The 26,639-nt window shown below is 40.6% G+C and overlaps 1 protein-coding gene across 1 annotated transcript in view; it reads left to right on the top strand.

Moving 5' to 3' along the window:
- ASXL3 (additional sex combs like 3, transcriptional regulator) overlaps positions 1-26,639 on the top strand; it is a 109,736-nt gene that overhangs the window by 12,899 nt on the left and 70,198 nt on the right. Inside the window, exons 2-3 of the mRNA XM_018555322.1 lie at positions 18,497-18,579; positions 26,393-26,395. Coding sequence (XP_018410824.1) covers positions 18,497-18,579; positions 26,393-26,395 — 86 coding nt within the window. The remainder of the gene's footprint in view (positions 1-18,496; positions 18,580-26,392; positions 26,396-26,639) is intronic.

Raw genomic sequence — 26,639 nt, 5'->3', positions numbered from 1 at the left:
TTACCCACCACCCGGCTTCTTGATTGTCCAGGAAGTTTGCTCCATGCCGTTTGGCCAGGTCTATGCTGATTGGCCGACAAGCTGGCTTCCCAGCCAATCAGCAACGAACCAGCTGTTTCCTGATTGGCCGGGAAGCTGCCTGTGACCATAAGTTCTGGTATCGGGTGTAAGTATCAGAGCATTTGGCTCGCCCAAATACTCGGTATCGGCACTGATACTAGTAACGGTATTGGTGCATTCCTATCAGTTACAACATAGTAAAGTGGAATGCTTGTAAACAGTAGAAGATTTAGCTATCTTTCATACAATGCTTTAAAGGGCTGTAACTCACTGAGCAATGAAACTGCTCTACCTGTACAAGCAGACACCTCAGGATATTCAGTAAGTGGTATATTGTGACACTGGCTGTTCTGTGTTTTCTACAGATTTTACAGAAAGGTTTCTGACAATTTTCTTTTCTTTCTATTCCCGGCTGGTTTTCGAACATGCTGGTTCGACGGAAGACGTGCGACCGTACAGTAGAAACGGTTGCACGTCTCCGTTCACACTGCTCGATTATCGTACGAAAACCCGATCGCATACGATTATCGTACGATAATCGTGCAGTGTATGGGCACCTTTTAGGCTTCTTTCAGATGGGTGCCTACAGTTCCGATCCACAGGTGATCCAATCAGGGATCCCCTGCTGATTGGAACAGATGTCACTGTTGTGACACTATGCAGTTTTTTTCCTCCATCTTGCAATGGAGAAGAACACTGAAATTGCCAGACCCATGTTGGTCTATGGGGAATCAGATGGAAATAGACATGTGTCCGTTTACATTAGATTACCGTCGAAACGGAACTCTAATCCGTTTGTTTTTCCAGACTTGGCCAGAGCCAGGGGGGACCCAAATGTAAACGGTTGCACATCTACTTAGATCTGGCTGACCATAGACTAACATCAGGCTGTGGGGAAGGGGCCTAAGTTGTCAGGTTACTGTTACTGTTTTACACGCTTCAGTGTGGGAAACCCCTGAAGTAGGTGTATGGTAAAGCTGGCCATACACCTTACAATTATCTGCAGATTTTCTGTGGTCAGATAGAAAAGGTGCAACAGATTCCTCCATCTACACTTAACTGTGTGGATGGAGTAATCTCCACCTGGGCCAATCTGTTGCACTTTTTCCCATCTGACCACAGAAAATCTGCAGATAATTGTAAGGTGTATGGGCACCTTTACTGTTTCTCTTTATACAAATCCTACACACAGTATACACATGTGAATCCTACATTTGTGGTTCACTTGCTGCATTGACTTCCTATAGAACCTACAGTGAGTTTTTAACCTTCAAGTCACATTATTTTCATGGTTTGTTTTCTGACCGCATACGGTGTTTGAAATGACCTAGTCATCCTAAAGCATCAAAATCAAGGTAGAAAAGGGAAAATTATCTTCACGCATGCATTGCTAATACCTGTTACATAAGTCCTAGTGGAGATCACAGCAGACCCAGCAAAGCAGTGGCTGCCTTGAGGGCTAGCAGATGTATCATCACCTGTTGTCTTCAGAGACATCCACTTGTTCCCAGCCAAGTAAACACAAATGGAATGACCAATTAAAGCATCAACAATGTGTAGAGGTGGGGTTACAAGCACTTCCAGTTGTCAGAAACAATATTTTCTAAAAAACAAACAAAATGCAGCGGAGGAAAAGTGACAATGTTTGCACTGTGCATGTTCCACCTTTATCCCTTGGACGATTTTAAGAGAAAATAATGTTGTTTCCCAATGAGTTGCTTTGAGAGCGGTGGATATGTTACAGCTCGTCCTTTGCAGTAAGACATAAGCCCACCTGTTTCCACTCTCAGGCTCCATTCACATATAGCGTTTGCGTTTCCTGCGCAGTTTTATGTGCGGAAGACTGCGTGGCACGCAAATGCTAAAATCTTTCATCTGCACGGATTCTGCTCGTTTGCAGCTATTAATATAGCCGCGAACGTGCGGAATCCGTTAAAAGGGTCGCACTTGTCTGAACAATGCACATTAAAGTGCATTGTTTTTTATGTTTTTGTAGCGGCTCCACTCGTATTCTTACGGCCGAATACGTGCGGACAACCACTCCTGTGTGGATGGAGCCTAATAGGAATTTTTTCTTTTTCAAAAAGAGAAAACAAAAAACAACTGAAGGACGCAAGTTGCATTCCAGTCTCTGAGATGCGTTTTCTCACAAAGCACACAACTTGAATGAATTACTTAAAGTAATTGGGATAACAGCTACTTTACATTTGATATATGTTAGTGTTCACTGTTTGGGTGAGTTTGGTCTTAAATCATTAACCCTGCGTGTTTTGTGCTGGCAGATTTCATTATCACTTGTAAACTAGATGAGCAGGACTAACAAAGGGTTAAAGATCTGAAGACATTGTATGGTAATGAACATTTTTTTTAAAACTGTCCCTCAGTCAGTCCCTTATCAGATCGTAGGCATCTATTCTAAGCACTAGAAGCTGCCTGCAGAGTCCTATAGTTCTGCTTCAAAGAAACCTCTACAAATGTTAGAATTTCCTTTTAGGTATGCTGTGTCAATGGAAAAATATAAACATATAGAGGGGATTTGGGCTGCAACAGTGGAAATACATTTTAAGAACTTTCCCTGTTTCATTGTGATAACTACAATTGGCTAATAATGCCAGTCACGTGACCAGGAGTAACAGTATTTTTTGTTTTTATCCCTCCTGTAGGACCCGAAACTTTTGAAGTAGTTACCGCTCCTACTTACAATGCAGGTCTGTAAGTTGCCTGACTTTCTGGTTCACTGACATGGAACAAGTATGCAGATGAAAAAAGTCAGAACACCTTCTCTGTATGCTAGTTAAGCCCTCGTTCACACCTGAACGTTTTGTAGCGCGTTCTACGCTCGACAAACACTCTACAAAACGCTAAAAAATATAAATCCCATTGTATTCAATGGTCTCGTTCCCACCTTGGCGTATTTCCGCCCGTCCCTAACGCGCTACAAAACGGCCCACGCCTGAAAAGGTACATGTACTACTTTGGGCCGTTTTGTTGCGCGTTTCCATTGGGATACAGCCAAGTAGCCTTCGGAAACGCGCGTTTGTTGCGCGACTTTTTTACCGTGAATCGCGCGACAGACGCGCATATGCAATGCGCCTAGGTGTGAACGAGACCTTAGAGTTAAGGTGGCCAAACACTGTACGAATTGTGTCCTGTTCTTGAGGAACCGTCCAAAATTAACACTGTGGATGCCACTGCCTGCACCTATTTGGCCGGCATCCCTCGATTAGCTGATGGAAGGAGCCAGTTGAAAAATCTTTTGTGAACAGAGCGGGCAGCCAATAAGCTGCTGGCTGTGATCGGGTATTCTGGTAGCGGCTGCTGGCGTGGATTGCTCGATCAACATGCTCGTAGTTTTTATGGAGGAATATGCTCTATTTTTTACGTTCAGCCCACAGGCTGAATAAAAAAAATAGAGCAGTGTATTGCCTGCTTTAGACTCAAGGTATTGAAGACAGAGGTTTAGCATGACAGACAGGCTACTTGCATTTGCAGAATGCAAAGCTTGCAACGGCAGCCTTCATGTTTCTCTCAGGAATGGTTTTTATAAGCAGGGAGCAAGAGTGAGAAAATACGCTACATTTTCCTTACATTGCATAAGTGACAAAATACAGGAATGCCATAGAAATGAATAGCTGTTGTGTGATGTGGCCACTCTGATCGGACTACTTCTTTATCCTTTTTACATTCTATTGCACACACACCGCAAAACAAACGTTACAGGGGGTTAACCCTTCCCTATGCTATCTAAAAGTAAAAAAAAAATTGGGGGGGCTGGAGTTGCACTTAAAAAATGTACCTGTTCCAACTTACATACACATTCAACTTAAGAACAAACCTACAGACCTTATCTTGTTCGTAACCCGGGGACTGCCTGTATAAGAATGTTTTATATTAGTGATCTACGTGTATGCCCTGCTTATACTAGTGCTATTCTGGATTTGTGACTGTGACAAAATTGTGGACTTATATCAGACCAATGGCCTGTACTGATGGACAAACTCATTGTCAGGTACATTTGACCTCAGCTGCCTTCTGACCTGCATTTGACCTACTGCTAAGCTGCATTTTCCTTCTTTGATCTAGTTTTCCATTTCTGTTGACTTGTATAGGAATAGAAGCTATTCTAATTGGAATAAAATCCCGGGTACGCCGCTTCCTAAACTATCCAGAGGCATGACATGATTGTCACCTAGTGTATCACAGTCTGATTTCAGACGGATTTTGTCAGTGGACAGTCTTTGACCTCTTCAAACACTTGTTGGCCGACCATTTTTGGCCCCAAGATGAGGAAGCTAAGACTGGTGTTGGGGATGAATGTTTAGTGGATATGCATATATGCCTGCCTAAAAGTTATAGTGTATGTGTATACCAGAAGAGATCCAAGAACACTTATTCAGATGTTAGATCTTTTGACCACCATTGCTTCCAGTTTAAAGTGAAAAAATAAATAAAAAAGAAATCTCCTTTGGATAAACTAAATTCTTTGCAAGGATTTTTATCAGATTTTGTAGCAGATTCTTACCTGTTTTAGTAGCGTTGCACCTTTCAAACTGACTACTAAATGAGGGGGTCTGCCTTATTTTATCCATCAGAAAAGTCTTCTAATAGGAAAAAAAGAAGCAGCCGGGACTAAAAATACAGCAGCTGTTTTAGGGATACCTGTAATTTCACTTTAAGCTCCGTGTAGACTTCTAGGATCACTGAACCTATCACATAATTAGGAAAGTAAATTCCTGGGGGCATTCTATATACACATGATGAGCAGAGCACCCTCAATTTTCCAGAGGTGCAAATGAGCGACATTATGACTTTTTGCGTCAGTTCTAAAAACTTTTTACTGCAGCAGATGGAAATATATATTTTAGATGGCATAATTTTTTAAAAACAAAATAGTGTTTGTAGTCATTATGTTGTATTAATTTAGGCTTCTGTCACAGAAAATGTAGTACTAAACAGATGTAGTAGCGTACTTTTCTAAGACATTCTAAAGCATGCAAAAACAATTATATGTAGACTAAATAAAGTATTGGCAAAGAAAAAATGTTTTCTGTTATTTTGAAATTTGCCTCAAAGAAAAGTTGGGATGATGCAATTTCAACATTCTGTTTTAATTTTTTTTTTTTTAATACAAGCTTCTAGATTTCTCCATAGTTGGGCTCCACATGCCAGAGTGTGCAATCTGCATAGTTACTAAAGAACTGCTTTGACAGATTGATTCCGTTGATATCTATTGGTGACTAGATAGCCATAGGATTGCCGTCGGATAAGAGTAGCATTTACTGAGGTACTTAACTGGACAGCTTGAGTATGTCTTGAGCAAATATGGCTGCTCAACATAGAAATGATATGTATAATTGTGTATGTAAGTTTGTATAAGGTTTTTTTTTTTAGACATTAACAGCTTTATAACACCATTTACAATAAACTAAGGATATTCGCATTTAAAGAAATACACATTTGGTCACATTCCTTAATCTCTGCTAGATTCTGCCTTTTTATTTTATTTAGGCATTGCTACAAGCCCCTTTAGACAGGTTGGTTTACAGCAAAAAAAAAAAAACAATATGAGAAATTGTGACACTGTCATGTTGTATATTTTCACACTTACTGTATGGAGCCAACTTTCTGGCCAAGCCGCGGGGGGAGTGTCGGTGGTTATGACTTGCCGCCCAGCTTTGTGATTGGCCAGCTTCCGGCCAATCAGGAAGCTGGCTCCATGTTACCTTGTCACCAAGTAAAGAGGGAGCATGGAGCCAGCTTCTCAGCCAATCAGGAAGCCAGCCGCATGTAATGACTTGCCGCCCAGCTTCCTGATACCTGAAGTGGGTATAGGCATTGGGAGCAGATATTCTGTATTGGCACCGATACTAGCATCGTTATGTGCATCCCTAAAATAAATTATTTCTTTTTTTCTTCCAGAGCATTGCAAGCCCCTCTAAAGTAAGACCTCAGACACTGTAATGTAGCCCTTATAATGCATTTAGGTATGCAATTAAATTCCACCTTTCTGACTTATACTGTTACACTGATAGTCGTTTACCTCTTCTCATAAAGAGTCTCTGGTGCTTTTTTAGAAAATCTAATATACTTGTTTCCTACTGTTTTCTTCCATGCTGACCAAAATAGCAATTTTGACATATTTTTAAATAAATATAAACTGGTTAAAATAATTTCCATACAACTGGTATTCAAACCAGTTGCCTCCCTTTAATAATCTCTTTATTAATATCTCATTGCAGTAGAGCTTCTGGCTTTGCCTCTGGCGTCCACTCCTCCAGTAGCTGCATAAATGTTGTTAATTTGCTCCGCGCTTGTGACTGTTAATTTCATATTTTCTCTTCCCACTTTTTTGTTACATTCCTAATTCAGGAGGTAGCATCTGCTGCCCTGTGGCTAGAGCAAAAAATAAAACTTGTGTTATAATTAATTTCTTGGATGCTGTGATATTATTTAAATTGCAGAAGGTCCCCTAAGCTTTAATCCAGTCTTCTTCTTTTTTATGTAATGTTTGTACTTGTTTTTGCATTACATAAAAATTTTTTTAACATTTTTTACCTGAAACCCTTTCCAAACTAAACTTTTATATGTTTTTTTTTGTAGAAAAAAACAGAATAACTGATTTAGTAATTTTTTAGTGTAGATTAGGAAACCAACATTTTTCATCTCAATCCTATTTTTGTGTCAGCTGAAATTTCTTCTAGCACTTTCATCTTGAATCTTTCCACATAAAAGATAGCACTGGTAATTTAGTAGATACTCACTATCTTTGCCTATAGTTATTGTATACAGTGTAATGTATTCTGCATTATAAACCTGGCTTCAAAAATGTTCCTGGCAATATTTTATCTGCCGCAACAGATCAGAGGGCACATAACATTCTTGTTCTGTTTTGCAGTGGCGTGAGGCTGTGGATTTAAGCCAACCTGTTTAGCTATGGACTATAAATTGAAAATCCTGTTAATGGAAAACATTTACAGAAGCGTGATCACAACATTGCTAAACAGTTTGGCACAAGAACATCAGCTTGCAAAGGACCAGGCTGTTTTGTGATTGGAGGATGGGCCGATGAATGACAGGATCCTCCTCCACCAATCACAGGTTGCTTTGTGTTGTGGAAAATAATAGTAACTTCTATGAAAGGAGGAGAAGGAAGGAAGCAAGCAGCTGGTGAGCAGTGCCACTTTTGCAGACTCTTTCACACTGGGAGCGTCTGATAAGATCAGTACTGTAGAGAGTATGCGGCGGCACTCGTGGGATGGTTTTTACATTAAGCAGAAGCCACCAGGCTATGGGAAACACCTCCTGTGGAGGTAATTTTGCCCCTGGGGCAGCATAACAAGACAATAAAAATAACCTAAACTTCAGCTTTTAAAGTGTTCACCCTAAAACATGGCACTACACTGTGCCTACTGTCGACTTTTAACTTCACAACCCTCTTCAGTGCTCATTAACTTCCATAGCTTACAAGATAAGCTTGATCTGCCTATCAATCTACAGTATAATGATAATGCCATTACTAGTAGCCGATTATCACCTTGGTGTGTTTTTAGTCTGTAGGTAAAACAGAAAAGCCCTTTAATTTATTTTCACCTTTATGTTCCCGATTTAAAATGGCTCCCATGTTGGAAAACCAAAGTTTTAGGTATCATGCATGTTGGATATAGTGTTGGGGGTAATTAATTTGTATAGTTTATTTTCCTCTATTTTATTGTTGTGTAGCGCTGACAATTTTTAGTAGTGATTTACTTAGAACATGCATACATTCACGTTATTTCTTGTTACTGAATGCGCTTTGTTCCTTACTCTACCATACGTACACACACACACACACACACACACACACACACACGGATCTGTCTGTCTCTATTTAATCTCATCTTACATTTAGTGTAAAAATATTGTGTGTGTGTATGTGTGTGTGTATATATATATGTGTGTAAATAGTCCAATTTTAGTGAAGAATATTTTTGCTAGAGGATAATGGGACTGTTTTGCAAAGTACAGATGACGGTGACCTGGATATGCCATGGACCGCGTAGCTTGCAAATGTTTAGTGCTGTGTGTTTTGGCTATTTGTTTGGAAAGCTCAGTTGTATGTCTGTAGGACACTGTCATAGGGGATAACTATATCTAGTGAAGCGATACTAAATATAAAGGCATGTATGTCCTGATTTGTTTATTCCCAGGAATACTGTTGACAATCATTCCACACATTCTTTCATAGATGGGACATCTGAGTACCCGCTTACAACATTTGCCCTATAGAGTAATAGATGTAACATGACCTTTCTGCTTTAAGGGTTTGCTCTTTTTTGAATATATTTCGATTGATAGTGAACTGTATATTTTCCATACGTTTACCATTGCAGTTGACTAGAAAGAGTAATTTCACTGTGCTATAATCATACCTAAAGCGGCCTTTACCCTTATCTTTGAAATAACAACAAATAAATCTTTAGAAATGTTTAGTAATGACAATCTACAAACAGATACTTCTAGATAATTGCCGGCTTTGTATTCTTTGCATACCTTATTTTTCTATTCTTCTCAGTGGCCATTTTTTCTAGGGTAGATTAATATTTATCCCTTTACTTCCTGAAACTCTGGCACATGGGACTAGGACATGTGACCATGCACATCATCTCAGGGGAGGAAATGCCTTTCCCTGAGATCTCGTGAGATTACAGATAAGATCTCCCAGCAATGTGCTTCTGATGTAACCTTCCCAGGATTCAAAGCTTGGGCACATTACATCATTAATGCCCAATAAGACCAGGAAGTGGAAAAACAATAATTGAAAGTAACAGAAAAATATGTTTGCGTAAATAATAAATGTAAGATGATTTCATATCAGCATGTACAGCAGATATGAAGTGATATTTAGTGATTGGGGAAAAGGTCCACTGTAAATACTTAACTGTAAATACTTAAAAATGACTGTTCTGGCATGTTATACATTTCATAGGTTTTTTTTTATAGTAGGTTTTTTTTAACCTTTTAATTATATTTTATATTGCTGAAGTTTACCATCTCTGTAAAAATAACTGTGTATGTGGAAATTAACACATTAACTGTAAGAGGTTACTTTGGAATGGCAAGACTGAATAGAGTTATAATGTACTATGGTTGGAATATTAAAGTTATTGGCGTTCTGATGCAGTGCAGAATATCTGGTAATTGAGGCCTACTTTTGTGGGTTTCCTTTTTTTTTTCTTAGAGGGACATGTGACATTTTTTCTAAAACAATACAGACCAATGATTTTAGGGCAGTTTCTTTTAAAATTATGAAGAACTGTAACTCAAAAGACTGTGAAAAAAAACAAAAACGAAAAGAGCACATAATTAGCCGTATCAAACAGATGGACCATAAATATAGCAGCCAAACAGCTTCATGATGATCATGTATCATGTATTGTATTGATCATGTATATAATCTGAAGGACCAGAATTCGGTATCGGGACATCCCCAGTTAATTCCCTTTTACTTCCTTTTTCTACTGGGACAGGAAGTGAGGGACAATATCCCCAACAGGAATACAGGCAGCAGTGAAAAGCTCAGAGATTCTAGCCCTTTTTCACTCTGTATGGAAAAGAAAATAATGTTCCATGTTAAGGTATAGACAATTAGGATAGATTGCAGAAAATAGCCACAAGTATAATGAGTAGCAAATACAGTATACCAAATAGCAATGTATTGAAATGGATAGTCGGAATGTGCACACCACTGCCATAGTGTGATTTCTAATCATCTGCCTGTACCTGCCTGTCTAAAAATACTTCCAGTGTTTGTTTATGTGTTAGGATATTTTAGTTGTGTAGTACGTCTTTTGTGTGCACTACAGAGTGTGCTTCTTATGTATATAGAGCATGTATGTGATTGTATCTAGTAGAGCTCTGTAGAATTGGAAACATATGATTAGATTTTTTGTAATTAGTTTTTTACTTATCTGTTAAAAAACTCCTTGCAAATAAAATCTTAACCCTTGTAGTGGGACTACCCCCACACTGCAAGGGTTAAGTCCTTGTTTTGTTTAGGGAGTTAAAATAACAGAAAGATAATCTCCCAAACCACGAACACGGCTGGCTCCTATAGCGGTCCCTTCAGCCTTTCTCCTACTCCGCTCCAGCGTCGGACTGTCCCTAGGCGTCCTCGTGTCCATTACACTGTATCGGACGTGATGACTCACAGGACCTTAGACCGCCAGAGCAGAAGGGAAGAGAGGCTGAAACAACCAGTCTAACAGCCAGCCCACATCGCAGTTCAGGTGAGTATATCTGTTGTTTTAGCTCCCTAGAAAAATCTTGCACCTGACCCTTGCAGTGTGCGGGTAGTCCCACTGCAAGGGTGAGGACTTGATTTGCACGGAGTTCTTGGTTATTAGCCTGTGAAATGACTCCTTTTTTTTGTGTAGACAGCAGGTGACAGCAAATATAGAGAGCAGTTATTCAAATGTGGGTTAAATAAAAACATAATTAAAAAGTTTACTAAGTTGAACATTTTTAAACACCATTTGTAATTTTACTTAACTAGAGAAATATTGGACATTATCATGGCATCATGACACTAGGTAGGGAAGAAAAGCAATTCTACAAAGTCAACTTTTGTTTGCTATGGAGAATATGCTAATGTAGCTCAAAAACACATCCCCATATAAGTTACTTCTAGGCACCGTACTAATGGCATCGCCTAATCTTATATTGAAGATGCAAGCCTAAAGTATATCCACTTCGGTGAGCAATTTTAAAAGTATTTTTCTATACTAATCTAGTATCTAAAGCCAAAACTTTAGCTTTTTTTGAGCTTTGGGATAGGGGTTAGAACCACTAGCAGATATATATTGCCGAGTGTCCCACCTGGGTAGATTCACCCCTCTATTTGTCCTGGTGACCATTATCACTGGGGCAGATAGTGATAAGGACCCGAAAATATACAGTTATCACTGCAAATGGGGAAACTTCCACTGGTGTCATCTGTTTTAATGACATCTCAGAGGTGATTCGCCCTCCCTGCTGAGAAAGTGAAGTTAAATATCCCAACGAGACGGCAAAAAAAAAAGAAACTTTGCAAGGTTTTAGACCATCGAAAGCCAATAGAAAATGCTTACACTTTAGATATGCTTCACAGAGATTGTGTCTGGTCCCTGCACACACCTGCAGCAGCTGACAGTACCTCCTGCACATAACAGGCAAAGCTTTTCCTGCCTCCTGCAAATCCCTATCGGCCATGAGGGAATGTGAGGACACTATCCAGAAATATTAGATTTGCCTGGTATTTACTACTGCATGCATGTGTGGGCACTGGTTGCCTGCATATCATATTTGTTGTCCGATTGTGTTTGTTTGGTTTGTTGTTTTTTTATGGAATCAGTCTATATATTTGGGTTGTGACCGGAGGAGTGAACAAAAGAATGAGCTCATTAGTTTGATACTGTTCATTCACTGTCCAGTGATAAGCAGGTGACCTAGCTGTATTGCTTACCTCCAGGTAAACCAAGTCACCCACTAAGCTCTGCTCAGGTTTGGCTGCTGAAATGTCTGATATGTGTATTGTTCAACTTTGGCTTTTTTACCTGTAGCTTTGCTTGGCAATCAGCTTTAAATACATGTTCTTGCCATCCTTAACACACACAAAGCAATGCCAGTGCATAGTTAGCTAGTTTTAAAAATGGTTTTGGAAACGTAGAGACCGGGGGAGAAGTTCTAGACACCTTGTTGGTGCACATGACTTGAAAGTAGGAGGATCTCCCAATCAGTATTCTGGATCAATTCAAACAATTTGGTTGTCCTTGGAAAGCTGGACATCCCAATTGATGGGTCAGCTGATCAGGATTCAGTCTGACAACGCCAAAGAGCAAGAGTACATTAACCATCAGGGAGAAACCATAAGTCTTGCTTTGGCAAAAGTAGAAATCTGTCTTGGGCATAACTTATTGTGTCGGTGCTGTCTGCTGTTTACATGCTAGATGTGGACAATTGGCAGACAGAATTCCTCAGCTGGCATTGCCTGGATCTGCGTGAGTGGTCTCGACAATCAATTATGTTCCAGCACCTGTGTAACAGTTGGGGATGCCAGATGGGGACCTCTTAGTGTCCAGGTTCAAATAAACTAGACAGGTTTAACTCCAGGCACAGAGATCCTCTAGTGGAAATAGTGGATACTATGGTGTCTCTGTGGGATCAGAACAGCTTGATCTACACTTTTCTTCCCCAAATCTCTTTTCTTGTCTGGCCATGCAGCTCCCAGTTTTACCTTGCGGTGTATAATTTCTAGGAGGCTCATCACCTATTTGACCTTCAAACCCTGACAGGGAAAGTGCACTTCATAGGTTATAAAATCCTCAAGGAGTATTTGCAACATTTTGTCTGAAATACCTTCTTGCAATTATGGCACGGCTGGGAAGACCAGTGTAACTTTCACAAAACAATTACATGGGGTATTTTTGACAATAAGTCTTAACATGTTTACTTATTGTAACAATTTCAATTATAACAATTGATATATGCAAAAAGTGTTTTTAAAAAACGCTTTAAAAAAGGTCAATGTGTCTTCCCCGCACGCTCCCGTCTGAAAATGTGAAAATTCTCGGGCGGCCGCAAAGGATCTTGGGGCGGGCGCATGTGCAGTTCACATTTCCGGCCGGGAGACGAGGAGAGACACAAGGTAAGTCTATGGACGCGTGCATCCGCATGCAGACACCGTGGGACAGGAAGTGCCAGCAAGGACAGAGGAGTCAGCGCTGGATCGGAGACCCGCCGCAGCGCTGGAGAGAAGGCTGAAAAGGACAGGAAAGAAGAAGATCGGATTAAGAAACATAATTTAAGATAAGTGCTTTAATTAACATTGGGGGAGGGAAACATTGTTTTGACTTTAATGTCACTTTAATAGAAAATTAAAAGTGTTTCCTATAAAAGTTGTGTATGTGGGAAGTTCACTTTTTTGCCGCACACATTTTCAAATTTGTACATTCAATAAGTGCATTGGTGTAATGGGAGAAAATAACCTCTAGGGTAACTTAGGGTACAAGACATGACTGTTTGAAAGCGCTTGGTATAAATCCATATCGGCCGCTCTGGAGGACTGAGCCCTTTGCTGGAAGGATAATTTCACTTTAGTAATACTTACTTCTACCTACTCTTGTTAAAATAAAGTGCATTAAAGGCTTAAAGCATTATATTTGAAACCCTCCTTTATATTCTGAAATAGGACCTCTGCAACTCTTAGAAATTCACATTTTCTTCCAGGTAATACAGAGTCCTTAAACTCAATATTTTCTTTGAACTAAGCAAATAATGATAAACCTTGCTGGCTACAGGGAAGATGAGCAACTTTACCACTGTTCGTTTTAAGGCATATCTTAGAAAAGACCTTATGTGGCATTGACATCAAACCTGAAAAGAAAATTATTATCTGGGCTGTTCAAATTTACAGTAAGACACAGCAGTATTTCATGTATTCACAAAGCTCTCAGTACCCAGCACTATATGCAGTCTTGACTGAAGGGTTTCTAAAACTTGGAGGATTGAGAAGTTTCAAGTGCCTGCTGCAGTTTCTTCCCAAAGAGACATTAATCCTGTTTAAAGTTAATGGTGTTTGAATGATATCTTGTAGGAGAGTCGGAAGCATCTGTATTGAGTACCAATCATTTGTTAACTAGCATTGTCCTTACTGCCCTTTTCCATTTCTGTGTTTTCTAAGGGTAACCTCTAGATATTTTTTATGTTCTTGTGAACATTTCCTCCCTACGGTGCTAGAAGCGTATGGACATACCTTTCCTCTTTATATTGTCCTTGGGTTAACTTTCCTTTCTTACTGAAGACCATATTATATAATGAAGCGATCTGAAAAATGTAATTGCTATCAAGCCCCCTTTTTCGCCAGACATGTATGCATGTATTGGTAGTCATGGGTAGAATGGGGTGGATTAAGTGCTTTCATAAGTAACAGGAGGTATGTGGAGGCTTCCTTTAGCAACCACTTAGTTTTTGCTTTAGTTTTGTAACCTAACTCCCGCTATGTGCACTGCATTTCGGCACAGCACCTTGCCGAGCCTGTACACTGAGCTGCACAGTCGTGGCTCAGTGCACAGAAGGAGAAATAGATGACGTGCAGGTTGGAGCTTTTTTGGAAGCTTTTTTTGGTGGAAAGACTCACATTCTCTTCTGCTATAAAAAAAAAACTGCCTGTCAGCAACTTTTGTTTAAAAAAAAAACAAAACATTTTCTTATTTTCTATTCTTTTTTGTTAATACATTAGCCCTATGTGGCACAGGACTGTCGTATATAGTAACTCCCATCAGAAACCAGCTTTTTTTTTTGTTTATATGGCTAATTGTTAAATATTAGCAATGGCTAGTTGATACAGTTTATCAGACATCATGTTTGCCTTGGGTTAACTAATAACACTTAAAACTAGAGGTGCACCGAAATGAAAATTTTAAAACCGAAATAAAAAAAATGTCGGGCCGAAACTGAAAATGTTTTTTATCTAACTTTTTTTTAAATTTACATTTTTATAAACTTGAAATTTTTGTTACTTTTTATTTATTTTTATTAAATATTTTTTACCTTACTTTTAGATGCTTTGGGGAAATAGGGGTCTAAACAGACCCCTGATATTTCCTTTTTAAAATAGAAAAAGAGATTGAGGACACAGAGTCCTCAATCTCTTTTTCTGCAGCCCCTGTGAATGAACAGGAAGCCTCTAAATTGAGTGTTCCTGTTCATTTATCACATGAGGACAGAGTGTGTTTACTATAACCACAATCATGAATGAACAGAAGGTGATGTAGATCACTTCCCATTCATAATTGAGGATATAGTAACCATACTATGTCCTCAATTATTTACAAAGACTCAGCGATCACTGATCACTGAGCGTTTGTACCTCACTCTGCTTCCTGACAGCTGACAGCACTGTAAGCTGACTTCGCCCACACACACCGCTCTCCTCTGATCTGTCACAGGAGCCTGAGAGGTGTGGGAGGAGAGACGCCAGCCGCTCACAGCGCTCTCCTCCCGCAGCGCTTGGCCGCCTGTGAACGTTTCTCTCCTCCCCGCTTGGACGGAGCAGCGCCCAGCGGGGAGGAGAGAAAGAACAGATGCGCCACTATATCAGCACAAAAATTGCACTATTTTGACAAAAGTGCCGTTTTCGGCCTATATGTTTTGGCGGACAATATATATTGGTGCATCCCTACTTAAAATGTTTCATCATTTTGTTACATATGATGGTAGTATGGTTTCAGAAGATATACGCTGTGGTCCTGGAAATCTGGGCCCTAAACTCCATTCCCAAGAGGACATCTTCTACTTTGAGATCATATGATCTTCACATGTTTTCGTAAGTTCCCTCCTGTAAATTAAAAAAATGTATGTTATTTGGTTATTTCTTACAAAATGAGTTGTAGAGTGTTATTCATATGTGCTGCTTTGATGGAGACATTCTTCTATTCCCTTCCATAATGCGAAATCACATTGGTAGGTTAACTGGCTTTTATCCAAAAGTGGCCTTTCTAGTGTCTGGCTGCTGTAGAAATGTGTGGATTAAATTAAAATAAATATTAGCTGGCAATTGAGTTCACAAAGTCTGAACTCAGTAAAGCCCTGCACGCTTTGAATTATTTTGAATTTTTCAGAAGTGACAGTAGCAGTTACTAGCAAGTACTGAGGAATGCTTTCTAAAATAATGCCTTGAGTTGTTTTTATTAATCAACATGCTTTCCAAAAAGCGCCGTAAATAGAATGAAACAAATGAAATCAATATTTTCTCTAACTGCCCTTTGCTTCTAACACGGCAATAATTCTCTAAGGTACACTAGGCATGCTCTTTCTAAAGAAACTAATGTGGTAGGTTGTTCCAAGCATCCTTTAAAGGAGAACTATGAGATGAGTGATTTCCACTCACCTCATAGTTCTAGCCGACCTGTGACAATGAGACTCTCACAGGTCGGCTCAGTAGATCGGGAGGTGAGCGAACAGATACCGGCGTTCGCTCACCTCTCGATCCTGTCACGGCTCTCTGCCGTGACAGGGGAGGGGCTGGATTCCCCCGCTCCGATCCTCCAGCGCTCATTGGCAGAACGGACGGGGGAGGGGGCGGGTACAGCTGGCTCTGCCTCTAGATAGGCAGAGCCAGCTGTCACTCACGCAGCTGGGCGGATCTCGACATCGATGTCGGGATCCGCTCCGGCGTCTCAGTATACCGCGCGCCGTAGCTCGCGGTATACTGAGCTTAGGGTAACGGGAGGACGCTAGTTTGTGTCCTCCCGTTACCCTAAGGAGAACTATGGGGAAAAGCCCTGACCCCATAGTTCTCCTTTTAAATCAGGGGTGGACAAATTATGAAATTCCGGAGCCAGTCTGTTCAATCCAGGAGCCAGCATTATTTGTTTAGGAGCCAGCTCCATTGACAACAAATAGAGAACCTCAAATGTTGAGCGCCAGCTGTAATTTTTACGGAGCATTGCCAGCCTGACTCCTGGGATTTTCCAGCCCTGACCTGGCTCCTAGGATTTGTCCAGTCCTGCTTTAAATACTTGCCACAGTTCCACAGCAGACCTTGGCTGTCTTACTTGTTTCTGTCTTTCGAGGTAATCCCAGGCTGACTTTGTGATGTTTAGATTGCTTTAAATAATTCTTTATGATTTTGACCATGTGTCTGAAGCTATTGTCCTGCTGCAAAATGATGTTAGGAGTCATCAGATGCCTCCCTGATGGTATTCATAATGGATAAGTATCAGGCTGAAACTCTTGGGCTTTATTTCTTCCTCCCCAGTCCTTGTTTTTTCATCATAAGTCATTTGCCTTGACCACTTCTGCTGATACTTCTCAGGAATATAGAAAGGTGTATTACAGTCCCAATGGTTTCTGCCAGTTCTGATCTAATAATGGTACTGGACATGCTTGCAAAGGGAAGTAAGCTTGATGCATTGCCAACTATTGTGTTTCCATTCCTCAGCCTTGCCAGTTTGTTTGTGCTTCTGTTAAACAGCTTGGATAGCACATCTGAAAACACCTTTATGCTGTGAAAATTCTGCTTGGGGGAGACCTTGGTAATACATGATAATTACTTTTGCCATGTTGTGAGCTATGAAGGTTAAACCAGCACATCTACTGCAGCCCCTCCTTAGTATGGTTTTGTTTTCCCAAATGTTCCCTCTACACGGCTGTTTCTATTTCAGTTAATTATTTTGAGTCAATCTCCATGTGTAATTTGATCATTAGAATATTTTTGTTTTTATTTGCTTAATTAAAAATACCCTGCCCATTTAGGGCAAAATAAGAGGTTCTTTTTAAAGGCCACTTTCTGTAAACAGATTTAACCATAAAGGCCACTTCCTGACCCAGTTATGCTTTTCTGTTGCTTCCCAGCACTCCTTCTGTTGCAGCCACCAAAAACTATATGGTACTTCTACTGCTTTACCTGGTTGCTATCTAACTTCTATTGGATGTTTCCGGACTTCCCAATATATGCTTAGATAACCGCTTTAAAAGCTGCATATTGTCATATTGTTCATTAGAAACTGAATCTACATATAACGAAAGACTCAAGATGAGTCACCCAGTTCAGCAACAATCTGCCCTGGGAAGCAGTAGATCAGGCATTTTGAAAATCAATTATTCTTGATAATTCTACACTACTCTCTTGCTGCCTACTTCTGCACTGTAGATGGCTTGCACTGAAGATGGATGGATCGTATATGCACTGTCAAATCTATGATCACATTTTAACTCACAGAAGTCTTCTTCTGTTCCCTGTATTGGAAAAATAAGCCTTAAGCGAGTTTACTACACTGATCAGCAAGCACTCTTAAACCAAAAACACTGAAAACCTAGAATAAAATGGAAGCCATGAAAATTGAGAACTTCAGGCAGATGTCCTCCGCCTTGTAGAACCTCCTATATATCATTTCAGCATTGCTTCTAAACAGTTTTAGCAGCTGATTAAAAAATTTTGAGGTAGCAAATCAGATACGTTTGTTTTTCTGCAATAAAATTATACATTTGGTCAAATTGCACCAATACGTACTTGTGAATATATTTATCAAGATTGTAGAGCACCATGAGGGCTCTAAATTCCTGGAAGCTCGATAGGCAAAGGATCTCTGAGGTTTAAGTTCTGTATGCGCTCAACACATTGGGTTGTTTGGAGATGGGGCTAGCTTGTCAGGGCCCTAACCTCAAAGAAGGGAGGTCCCATGTCCGATTTAGACTTAGGGTGTTGGTGCTTCTTCAGTGCTCCGAAAGAATGATAGATTTACATTTAGGCATCTATGGTTGCCTGCTTTTACAGTCCAGTGTTAAATTATATTATGGAGTTAGCCAATCGGTTTGCTTTAAACACTCGTAGATTAAAAAATACTTTAGCTCTAAAGTAATGTTCAGCTTTTATGATCAGAGTTACAGTTACTAACAGTAATTTCCCTTTATTCTTCAGGCTTTAGAAAAACATCCCAATTCACCAATGACCGCAAAACAGATCTTGGAAGTCATCCAGAAAGAAGGCCTAAAAGAAACCAGGTGTGTACAGCATGCCACATACATCGTTTATGTTTCATGTTTAAAAGTCTAAAGTTCTGACTAGCACAGAAAGAATTGTACATATCAATGGCATCACAGTGAGCAGAATATTTTCATAACCAAAATGTTGGGTGGCTGCCATGGACATAAGGTCAATAACAATGTGCAGTACATCAGGAAAGGTTGTTATGAGTACACATCTTGCTTGTTCTTCTCATCTCATGTTATGTGTTCTTCAGGAAATTAGCATAATTTCTTATTAATCTTGGCTTGCTGACTAAACAGCGGGTTATTGTATGGGGTCAATGTTGTATAGAACTCTGTAATAAAGCTCTCTGGCCTGTTGTTTGAAAAATAACCACATGCAGTTGTGAACTAAGATGATGACTATTTATTTTAAGAAAAAGCAATAATTTAAAGCCAACCCCACCCAAAACTGATGCTGTGTATCATCGTGTAGCTTGTGCCAAGTTTATTTGGATATTGCTTTTGGAGACTTTGGTGATGAGATACTAACATCAAAATTCCCAATTGTGCCAGCTTGTAGAGCTGCAACAACTAATCGACTAAATTGATAATAATCAATTATGAGAATAGTTGGCAACTATTATTATCATCATCATCATTCATTATCATTCATCATCATCATTAGTTGAAAAAATAATCGGGTAACTAATCGATTAAGAAAATAATCGTTAGCTGCAGCCCTACCAGGTTGCTTTGGTTACTATAAAGCCTGTCAATGGTGACACACTAATAATTGGGGAAAATCCAACTGTGAATGAAAGAGTAGTACCTGTGTTATGACCTATTAGGGGAGGTTGGAGGGCTCAAACTGTGTAAACATTTTCATTGATCATTTAAAAAAATCAGATGGTCAGTATGTGCTGGAAATATCAACCAATGGCTTCTGTAGTGGAGGTGTACATTCTCATGTTAAATGTCATATGAGACTTCTTCCATGTGTCAGCATGTGCAGCAGCTTGAACTTGCAGAAATCCTGGTCAGAAGGGATGCGACTGAGGCTGTATGTGTTTATGGTAGCAGAGTAAATGGGGAGCAAGGGATTTTCTTTTGGTGACTACCACAGCAAAACACTATCAAAACACTAATTTAACATAAAATACATGTATTATTAAATTTGGAATGTATTATGCAATGTACCCACTTTGGGCATCATCATAATACAATGCAGTTGAGCAGACAGAGCTACCAATAGTCACCATAATGTTGGTAGCTAAATTTTTTCTATGACTGCATTAGGCCCTTTTCACACGGGTGTTCAGATTGTCAGGTTTCCAACCCTCCATTTGCAGATGAAAAACAAACAACAATGCATCTCTATGGCATTGCGGATGAAAACTGATGACCAGGGCTCGAAAAATCCACTCGTCCACTCGTCTGTGACGAGCAGACGGTGGAGCTTAACACAGTCAAGCGATCGAGCGTCTCTATAGACGCTTGATCACTTGTATCAGCATCTGTGACTGCCGTGTTCGTTGAGAGCAATAATTCTAGAGCCATTAATCACTGATAACACTAAAGTGATGAGCAGTAAAAGCATTTTAATCGTCGCGTATGGGCGTTTTTTGCGCACGCAGTTTTAAGGCTTGACATGTTTGGTGTCTATTTACCCGACGTGACCCCGACTTTTATGTTTTACTAAAAATATGGGTAAGAATAAATGTTTTATAACATAGGGAAACTTTTTTTTTTATATATTTATGGTACTTTTTTCATTATATATTAAAAAAAAATAACCCCCCCGTGGGGTCACAAAAGAGACCTCTATCTGTCCCCAAAAATGTTTAACATATATTGCAAGGCTATAGTCAGGTCATGCTGACTGGTGAAATTTTTGACTGACTGGTGAGACACCGCCAAATTTTTCAAGCCCTGCTGATGACCATTAGTATACATTAGGAAACATCAGTGTCAGTTGAGGTCCGCAATTTGAGACGGATTAGCTCTCCATTTTGACAGACTGGGACTGATCTAACCATCAGTTTAGGTTGCGTTGTGTAAAACAGCATGGCAAGCTCAATGCATGTTGGAGTAAAGCAAAGAATCATGGGAATTCACCATACTACAGACATATAAAAAAATTATGTAAACACAACTGACAACGGATGTGCAAAATGATGTAAACTGATTCAGTTTTCATCAGGTTTTTTTGCATCCGTGAATCTCGACTGAATTGATGATGCTCGTGTGAAAGGGAACTGTCCTGCTATAGACATTTTTTTCCATCGTAATTATTTATCAGCAGTATATGAAATGGAGGATTCTAACCGTCCCTTTTTTAGTAAAGGTTAAATTGGGAAATAAAGGACCAGCGCTGACCCATTTCCCATCTTTCACATCAGGAGTGGTTCATATAATAAACTTTCTCATATATGTATTTAGGAAAATGCACTTGAGGGAAAAAGTCTCCAAAGACGCAAGATTAAATATTTTTACATTTCCAAATAGATTCAGCAGCATAAATCCCCTAGGATAATGTACATGTTGGCAAAATTAGGAGTATATTGGCAAAGATAGTTAAGCAAGCTGCTCAAACACTCCTACTGTGCAGGGAGTTATTCTATATAAAGATGAATATTTAATGTTAAACATGATCTACTGAGGGGCATGCTTTGAAAGTGTGTGTCATTTAATGAAGGTAATTAAACACTTGAATTATACAGAAATTGAACATCCATTCAGAGCAGTAACATAAAAACCTAACTCTAAGATTTTCTGGCATACAGATTACTAGATTTATAATATCAGACTTACCTTTAGTGAATTTGTCCTTTGAAATAAACCTCTCTTATGGCGACACCCCCTGGCTGGTGACACAGGCTCATCCAAGGCACAGAGTATGAGCACCAGCTGATTTTCCCCCAGAGTTCCTAATGGTGGAGATGGGTTTCGCTGCTTGCTGGTACCAGATCGCAGTCCTCAGGATCACCCTGCCAAGGACAGGAAGGCTCCATTGTGGAGACAGTAGACCAGAGTGTGGTCAGGCTCCGCAGCCATAATACAGGAGACAAGAGTGTTGTGGGGTCCAGGCAGAAGTCGAGACAGGCGGCAAGCAGAGAATAGTAGGGCAGTCTGTGTCAACAAGTTAATCGGTAGGAAAGGCAGGAAATGAGAGTGTAAACGGGTCCAGGCAGAGGTCAGGTCAGGCGGTCCAAGTCCACAAATGGGAACAACTTCTGTATTATAGCTCTTTGCACGAACAGGGTAGCTGGTTTCAAGACACAGCACCAGCCAGCTGATGGTTAAATACCCCTCTGGATTAGAGGAAACACACCTAGCAATGATTTCAGGGCATTCTGGACTGGCCTGGCTTCTGTGAGTGCTATTAGAAGTGCTGGCAGGGCTCTTGTGAGTATTTTAGAGGTACTGGCAGGTATTCTGGAAGTCCTGGCCAGGATTTTCAGAGAAGCTCTATAAATCTCAGCAGGGACTCTTCTGCACTGTGCGACCCTGCTAGACTCTGGGCAACCAATAAAATAAATACATCTTGTCATGTGCCTAATGCGCATGTTCCCTGCCACCCCATTCATTCCTATGGATTTTCCGTACTCTTCCGGGTGGCGGGGGCCACCATGAGTCCATTGGGGGTAGAGGAGTATATTTAAAAGTCAACTTCACTGAAAGTGAAAGCACAGCTCCTTTTTTAAAATATATTTTCTACTATAGTATTTGTTGAATCGGGTGTGGAAATAAAAAAAAACTACTTGTCCAATGACTTAAGCAGGGCCTAATTTACTTGTCCCTCATGACAATTTACTTGTCACAATACAGAATTGTTTTTAACTGTGCTAAGGAACGCTTCTCATTGGTCAGCGCAGTGAAGTGACCATGCTGACCAATGAGTGCTCACAATTTGCGAGTGAAATTCAAAATCCATAGTGCAGGGCTGGGGCCAGATTCGAGCAGGTAATTACATTTTCTCAAATTACTTGGAAAAGTGAACCTAACCTTTTAATGCTCCTCGCTCTCCATGATGAAGGCATTTGCCGTGGTTCAGGGTGCCCCAAAACAGCAGGGGACAGTGATAACCACGGCACAGAGGGAGGCGGCTGGCGGGGGTGATGGAGCATAGAGGGGGGAGGACCATGAAGGGCAGACAAGAAGGCTGCATACACGTTATCTGAGTGGCTGTATAGCCGCTCGAATAACTTGTACAAAACGGCTCCCCCGCTCTATATTTAGTCCTGCTTGCCCGAAGCATGGGGCTAAATGTAGAAATAAAAACTACATGTTCCAGGCGTCAGCCGATAGGAATTCCACACCCCTGTTGAATGTACCTAAAATCGGTTATTAAAATCTTTTGGTAGATATCACACTTGCAGTGCCTAAGACAGCCTAAGAATATTTCTTCATTAGAAGCGTTCATCAAGGTCTAACAGTGAGAACGGAAGGTCTGTTAGTTTATTAGAAATACTTTTTTAAATGTCATTGAGGAATACAGGATTCAGTGGCATTTGGGTTATACTGCTACCTAGAGGACAAAGCCACCAGCTGCGAAACATGCAGAGGGGTGGTGACAAAGAAAGCAACCTTGTGAGTAATAGTGGAAATATTTAAACGTCCGTCATTAAAGTGTTAGGAGAATGAAATTCAGATCCCATGGAGCTTTGGGTAAACACACAGTCCCCCTGTGTACTACATGAGGGACACCCTGAACAAAGATTTTAATCAAACAATTGTAAGCCATCAGTCTCTGGAATAAGAACACAATTGTCGAAATCTGACCCTAATGGTACTCAGCGCCAGCTGTTAATTTGGACCTGATTGTATATGAGTGAGGACTCCCCGGAGTATTGCCTGGGAAGCATGCCTTTATCACGCAGTGGTAGACCTTGTGGGAATTAAGGTTCCTGGCCTTTAACACTGATTCAGCGATAACCCTGTCCCTTAAGACTTGGCTTTCAATAGCCATGCCCAGTAACTCCAGTAACTGTGAAGCAGGATGGTAAATTGGTCCTCCAGACAGAAATCCTCACAGTCTGCAAGAGCCCCAGAGCATCTTCCAGGGGTTTGATCAGGTCAGCATACAACATGTCCCTGGCCCAATCCAGAGCTATGCGTAATACCATAAAGCCCTCCATCTCGAACCTGTGGAGCATACAGAGGAGGAGTTTTAGGGGAGCAAAGTCGTTGATTAGACTGTACTTATACAGAGCCACTAGATCATCTACTGCTTCTGCTAGGGAATCTCTGTACCTAAAGACAAACCTTTTTTTTTTTTAACCCGAATGAAGACATTTAGGGCCTTGAGATCAGGAATGGGGTGGATATCCCCTTTTGGGAACTGGGAAAAGGTTGAAGTAAAACACCTAAAATTTCCCTGCAGTAGGAACTAGGGTAATAACCCCTTGATCCAGTAGATCTGAAAGGGCTGAATGGGTATCTGCTAATTTGTGGGTGACACAGGCAGGTTGGAAGTCATGAATCATGAAGCGGGAAAGGGGCGGAACTCTTGCTTGTACCACCTGGAAACCACCTCTCGTACCCGGGTATCTGAGATGCTGTCTGTAAAGGATACCAAATGTCCCTCACTTTGGAAGGACATTTGGAATCCCAAAGTTTGCAACTGATCTGGACACCTGGCTTTGCTTTGCTTTGGCTTTGGAGGGTGAGGGCTGGGTCTAAAGATTGTACATCTCCTTGGCCTCAGATTTGTGGTCTAGGTTTCTTATGTTGGGAAATATTAGTTCTCTTACCCTAATGACATCTTTTTTGACGGTGTCCAGGTTAGTGCCAAAGAGATGTTAATGTTTTATGAACCCCTTTTTTCGCAGTCCAACTTTTAAGCCATTGAGACCCTCCTTGTGTTCATTGACAGGAAGCTAATGTGGGCTATAAGACAGGAGATATTCACTAACCTGTCCATGTAATAGCTCTGGGCTGCTGGCAAAAGCTCAAAAGGTTCCACAAACAGGATCTATTTCAAAGAAAGCAGCATATTTTCTTATGGCCCTCGTCGAGTCCTCTTAGGCTTGACAGACTAGCATCACAGCCGGGGTAGGTTACAATGCATTGACAGCCAAAAACAACATTTTGAAAAGAATGTCAAAGGGTTTATTGATGGGATCCTTAAAAGCTCATATTCCAGTTACATAGTGTTGCACACAGCTGAAATTGCCTCTCTAAACCTGGGATTTCTGAGACCTGTCATCAGACAGAGACTTTCCGGCAGGAGACTCGGTGGCCTCTAAAGCAAAAGGCAGGTTCTTCAGGGGAAGGTGTGAAGGCTTGCTTATGACCTTCGGGCAGAGTCGGCATACTAGGTTGCAATTTGGCACATAAAATCTTGCATAACTGTAGTAAAATCCTCCCGGACAGAGATGTTAGCAGTGGACAACATTCCAGACTCAGTGTCAGGCCCTCGAGCAGGTGCACTACATGCAGTACTGGAGTTGTTAGGGGATCTTGAGCTGGAAGGGCACAATACAGTGCGACTGCTTCCAGTCTGTCTGAGATATATCATGTTGAGCTGCACTGCAGGAAAAGTAAAGCACAAGGCTAAGTTTTGAATAGTTTCAAACCAGCTGCTGGTAGCAGGAAAGGGTTTGAAAGCTTGAGGTGACTACGTTCACTGTAGGAGGGCATTAAAGACAAACTGAGAAGGACCTTTGTTTCACTTGCGAACGGAGCAGTGGCGAGGATGTGTTATCTTGCGCTGAAAGGGATTACATTAATGTCAGTCCCTGAGCATTAACCCTTGCTGTGGTAAACCAAGGAAATAAAATATAGGGGTTAAAGTGGTGCTCAGCAATCTTAATCATGAGGTAGCTCCCTGTATTGAGCCTATACAGCTTACTCGCAAAGTGAGTCCAGGTCACACTAGAGGCACCACAATGCAAGGCCCAGTGCTCGAAGGTCACATGCCAGGCTTGCCCTACAGTCATCCAGTCCAGTGGAATCCAGCCACGGCCTCCAAAGCTAATGCTGAGGATCGGCCAATCCAGATATTTGCGAATAGGGACTAGCTCTTACAGCTTGTAGGATAATGTTAATTGAAAGTTATCCCTGCGCTTCTCCCATCATGTATGCATGTCCACATTTGTTAGACTGACAACACTAAAAAACAATATAGCACTCATTATATATTATATAACTTTTATTTTTGCCATAAGATGGTATATTGCTCTAATATGCTGTTATATCCTGAGTCCTTTGCAGCAAATTCTTTGAGTTATTTAAAAAAACAAGTTCTTAAAAGTCACACACCAGGACAATTACAACTATGGGGACTGTTAAGCTGGCTTTACACTGATTGAATTTTGGCTGAGCCTTGCTGACTCCAAAATTTAAGGAGTATGTGGCTCCATCAGCACCTCTCTGTACAATGAAAGTTGGTCTTTCAATTGACGTTTAAGGATACGATTCTAAAATTCTCAGCCTGAACAGTAACTGCAGCCTATGAGCTGCAGTCCGTAAAAATTAGCAATGTATGACCAGCCTTACACTAAACATTTTTTAAAGCCACACATTGGACAATTGCAGCTTTATTACTGAATGGTTACACCTCACCTCTTTGCTTTCTGTGTGATAATAAGAGTTATGATTAATCTTGCGCTGCTGAACCTGTGACCAACGTCCATTTGCTGTGGCCCTAAACACATTGAACATATATAGTTCAAATGGCCCAGAAAATAAGGTTTCTCTCAAGGGATGGCAGAAATGACTTAATCTATATTGTCTTATGAATTATTCTGTATAACATATTTCTGAATTTATAGAGACTAACTCTTTCTCATTCTTTTCCATTGCTTCCTGTGTCTCCTGCATCACTTGGATTTCATCTTCGCAGAAAGTAAGTCATTTTTCTGTAATGTTAGTTCTGCAGATAAATTGTAACATTAAAGTGTATTTAAACCTAAGAACAATTGCAGCTGTTTGTATTGCAGCTTTTCAGTACTTCGATGTGGTGTTTGAGTCACGGTAGTTTTCTTTTTTCAGGGTTTACTTCCTTCAGGTAATTGCTATTGCACTAGGACAGGAAGATTGTTGCAACTACACAACCCCCCCCCCCCCCCCCCCCACAGCGGACGGGGGTC

This window comes from Nanorana parkeri, unplaced genomic scaffold, assembly GCF_000935625.1.
Source record: "Nanorana parkeri isolate BGI_ZX_2015 unplaced genomic scaffold, ASM93562v1 scaffold191, whole genome shotgun sequence".
NCBI lineage: Eukaryota > Metazoa > Chordata > Amphibia > Anura > Dicroglossidae > Nanorana > Nanorana parkeri.
This window is presented reverse-complemented; position numbering and strand designations above follow the sequence as displayed.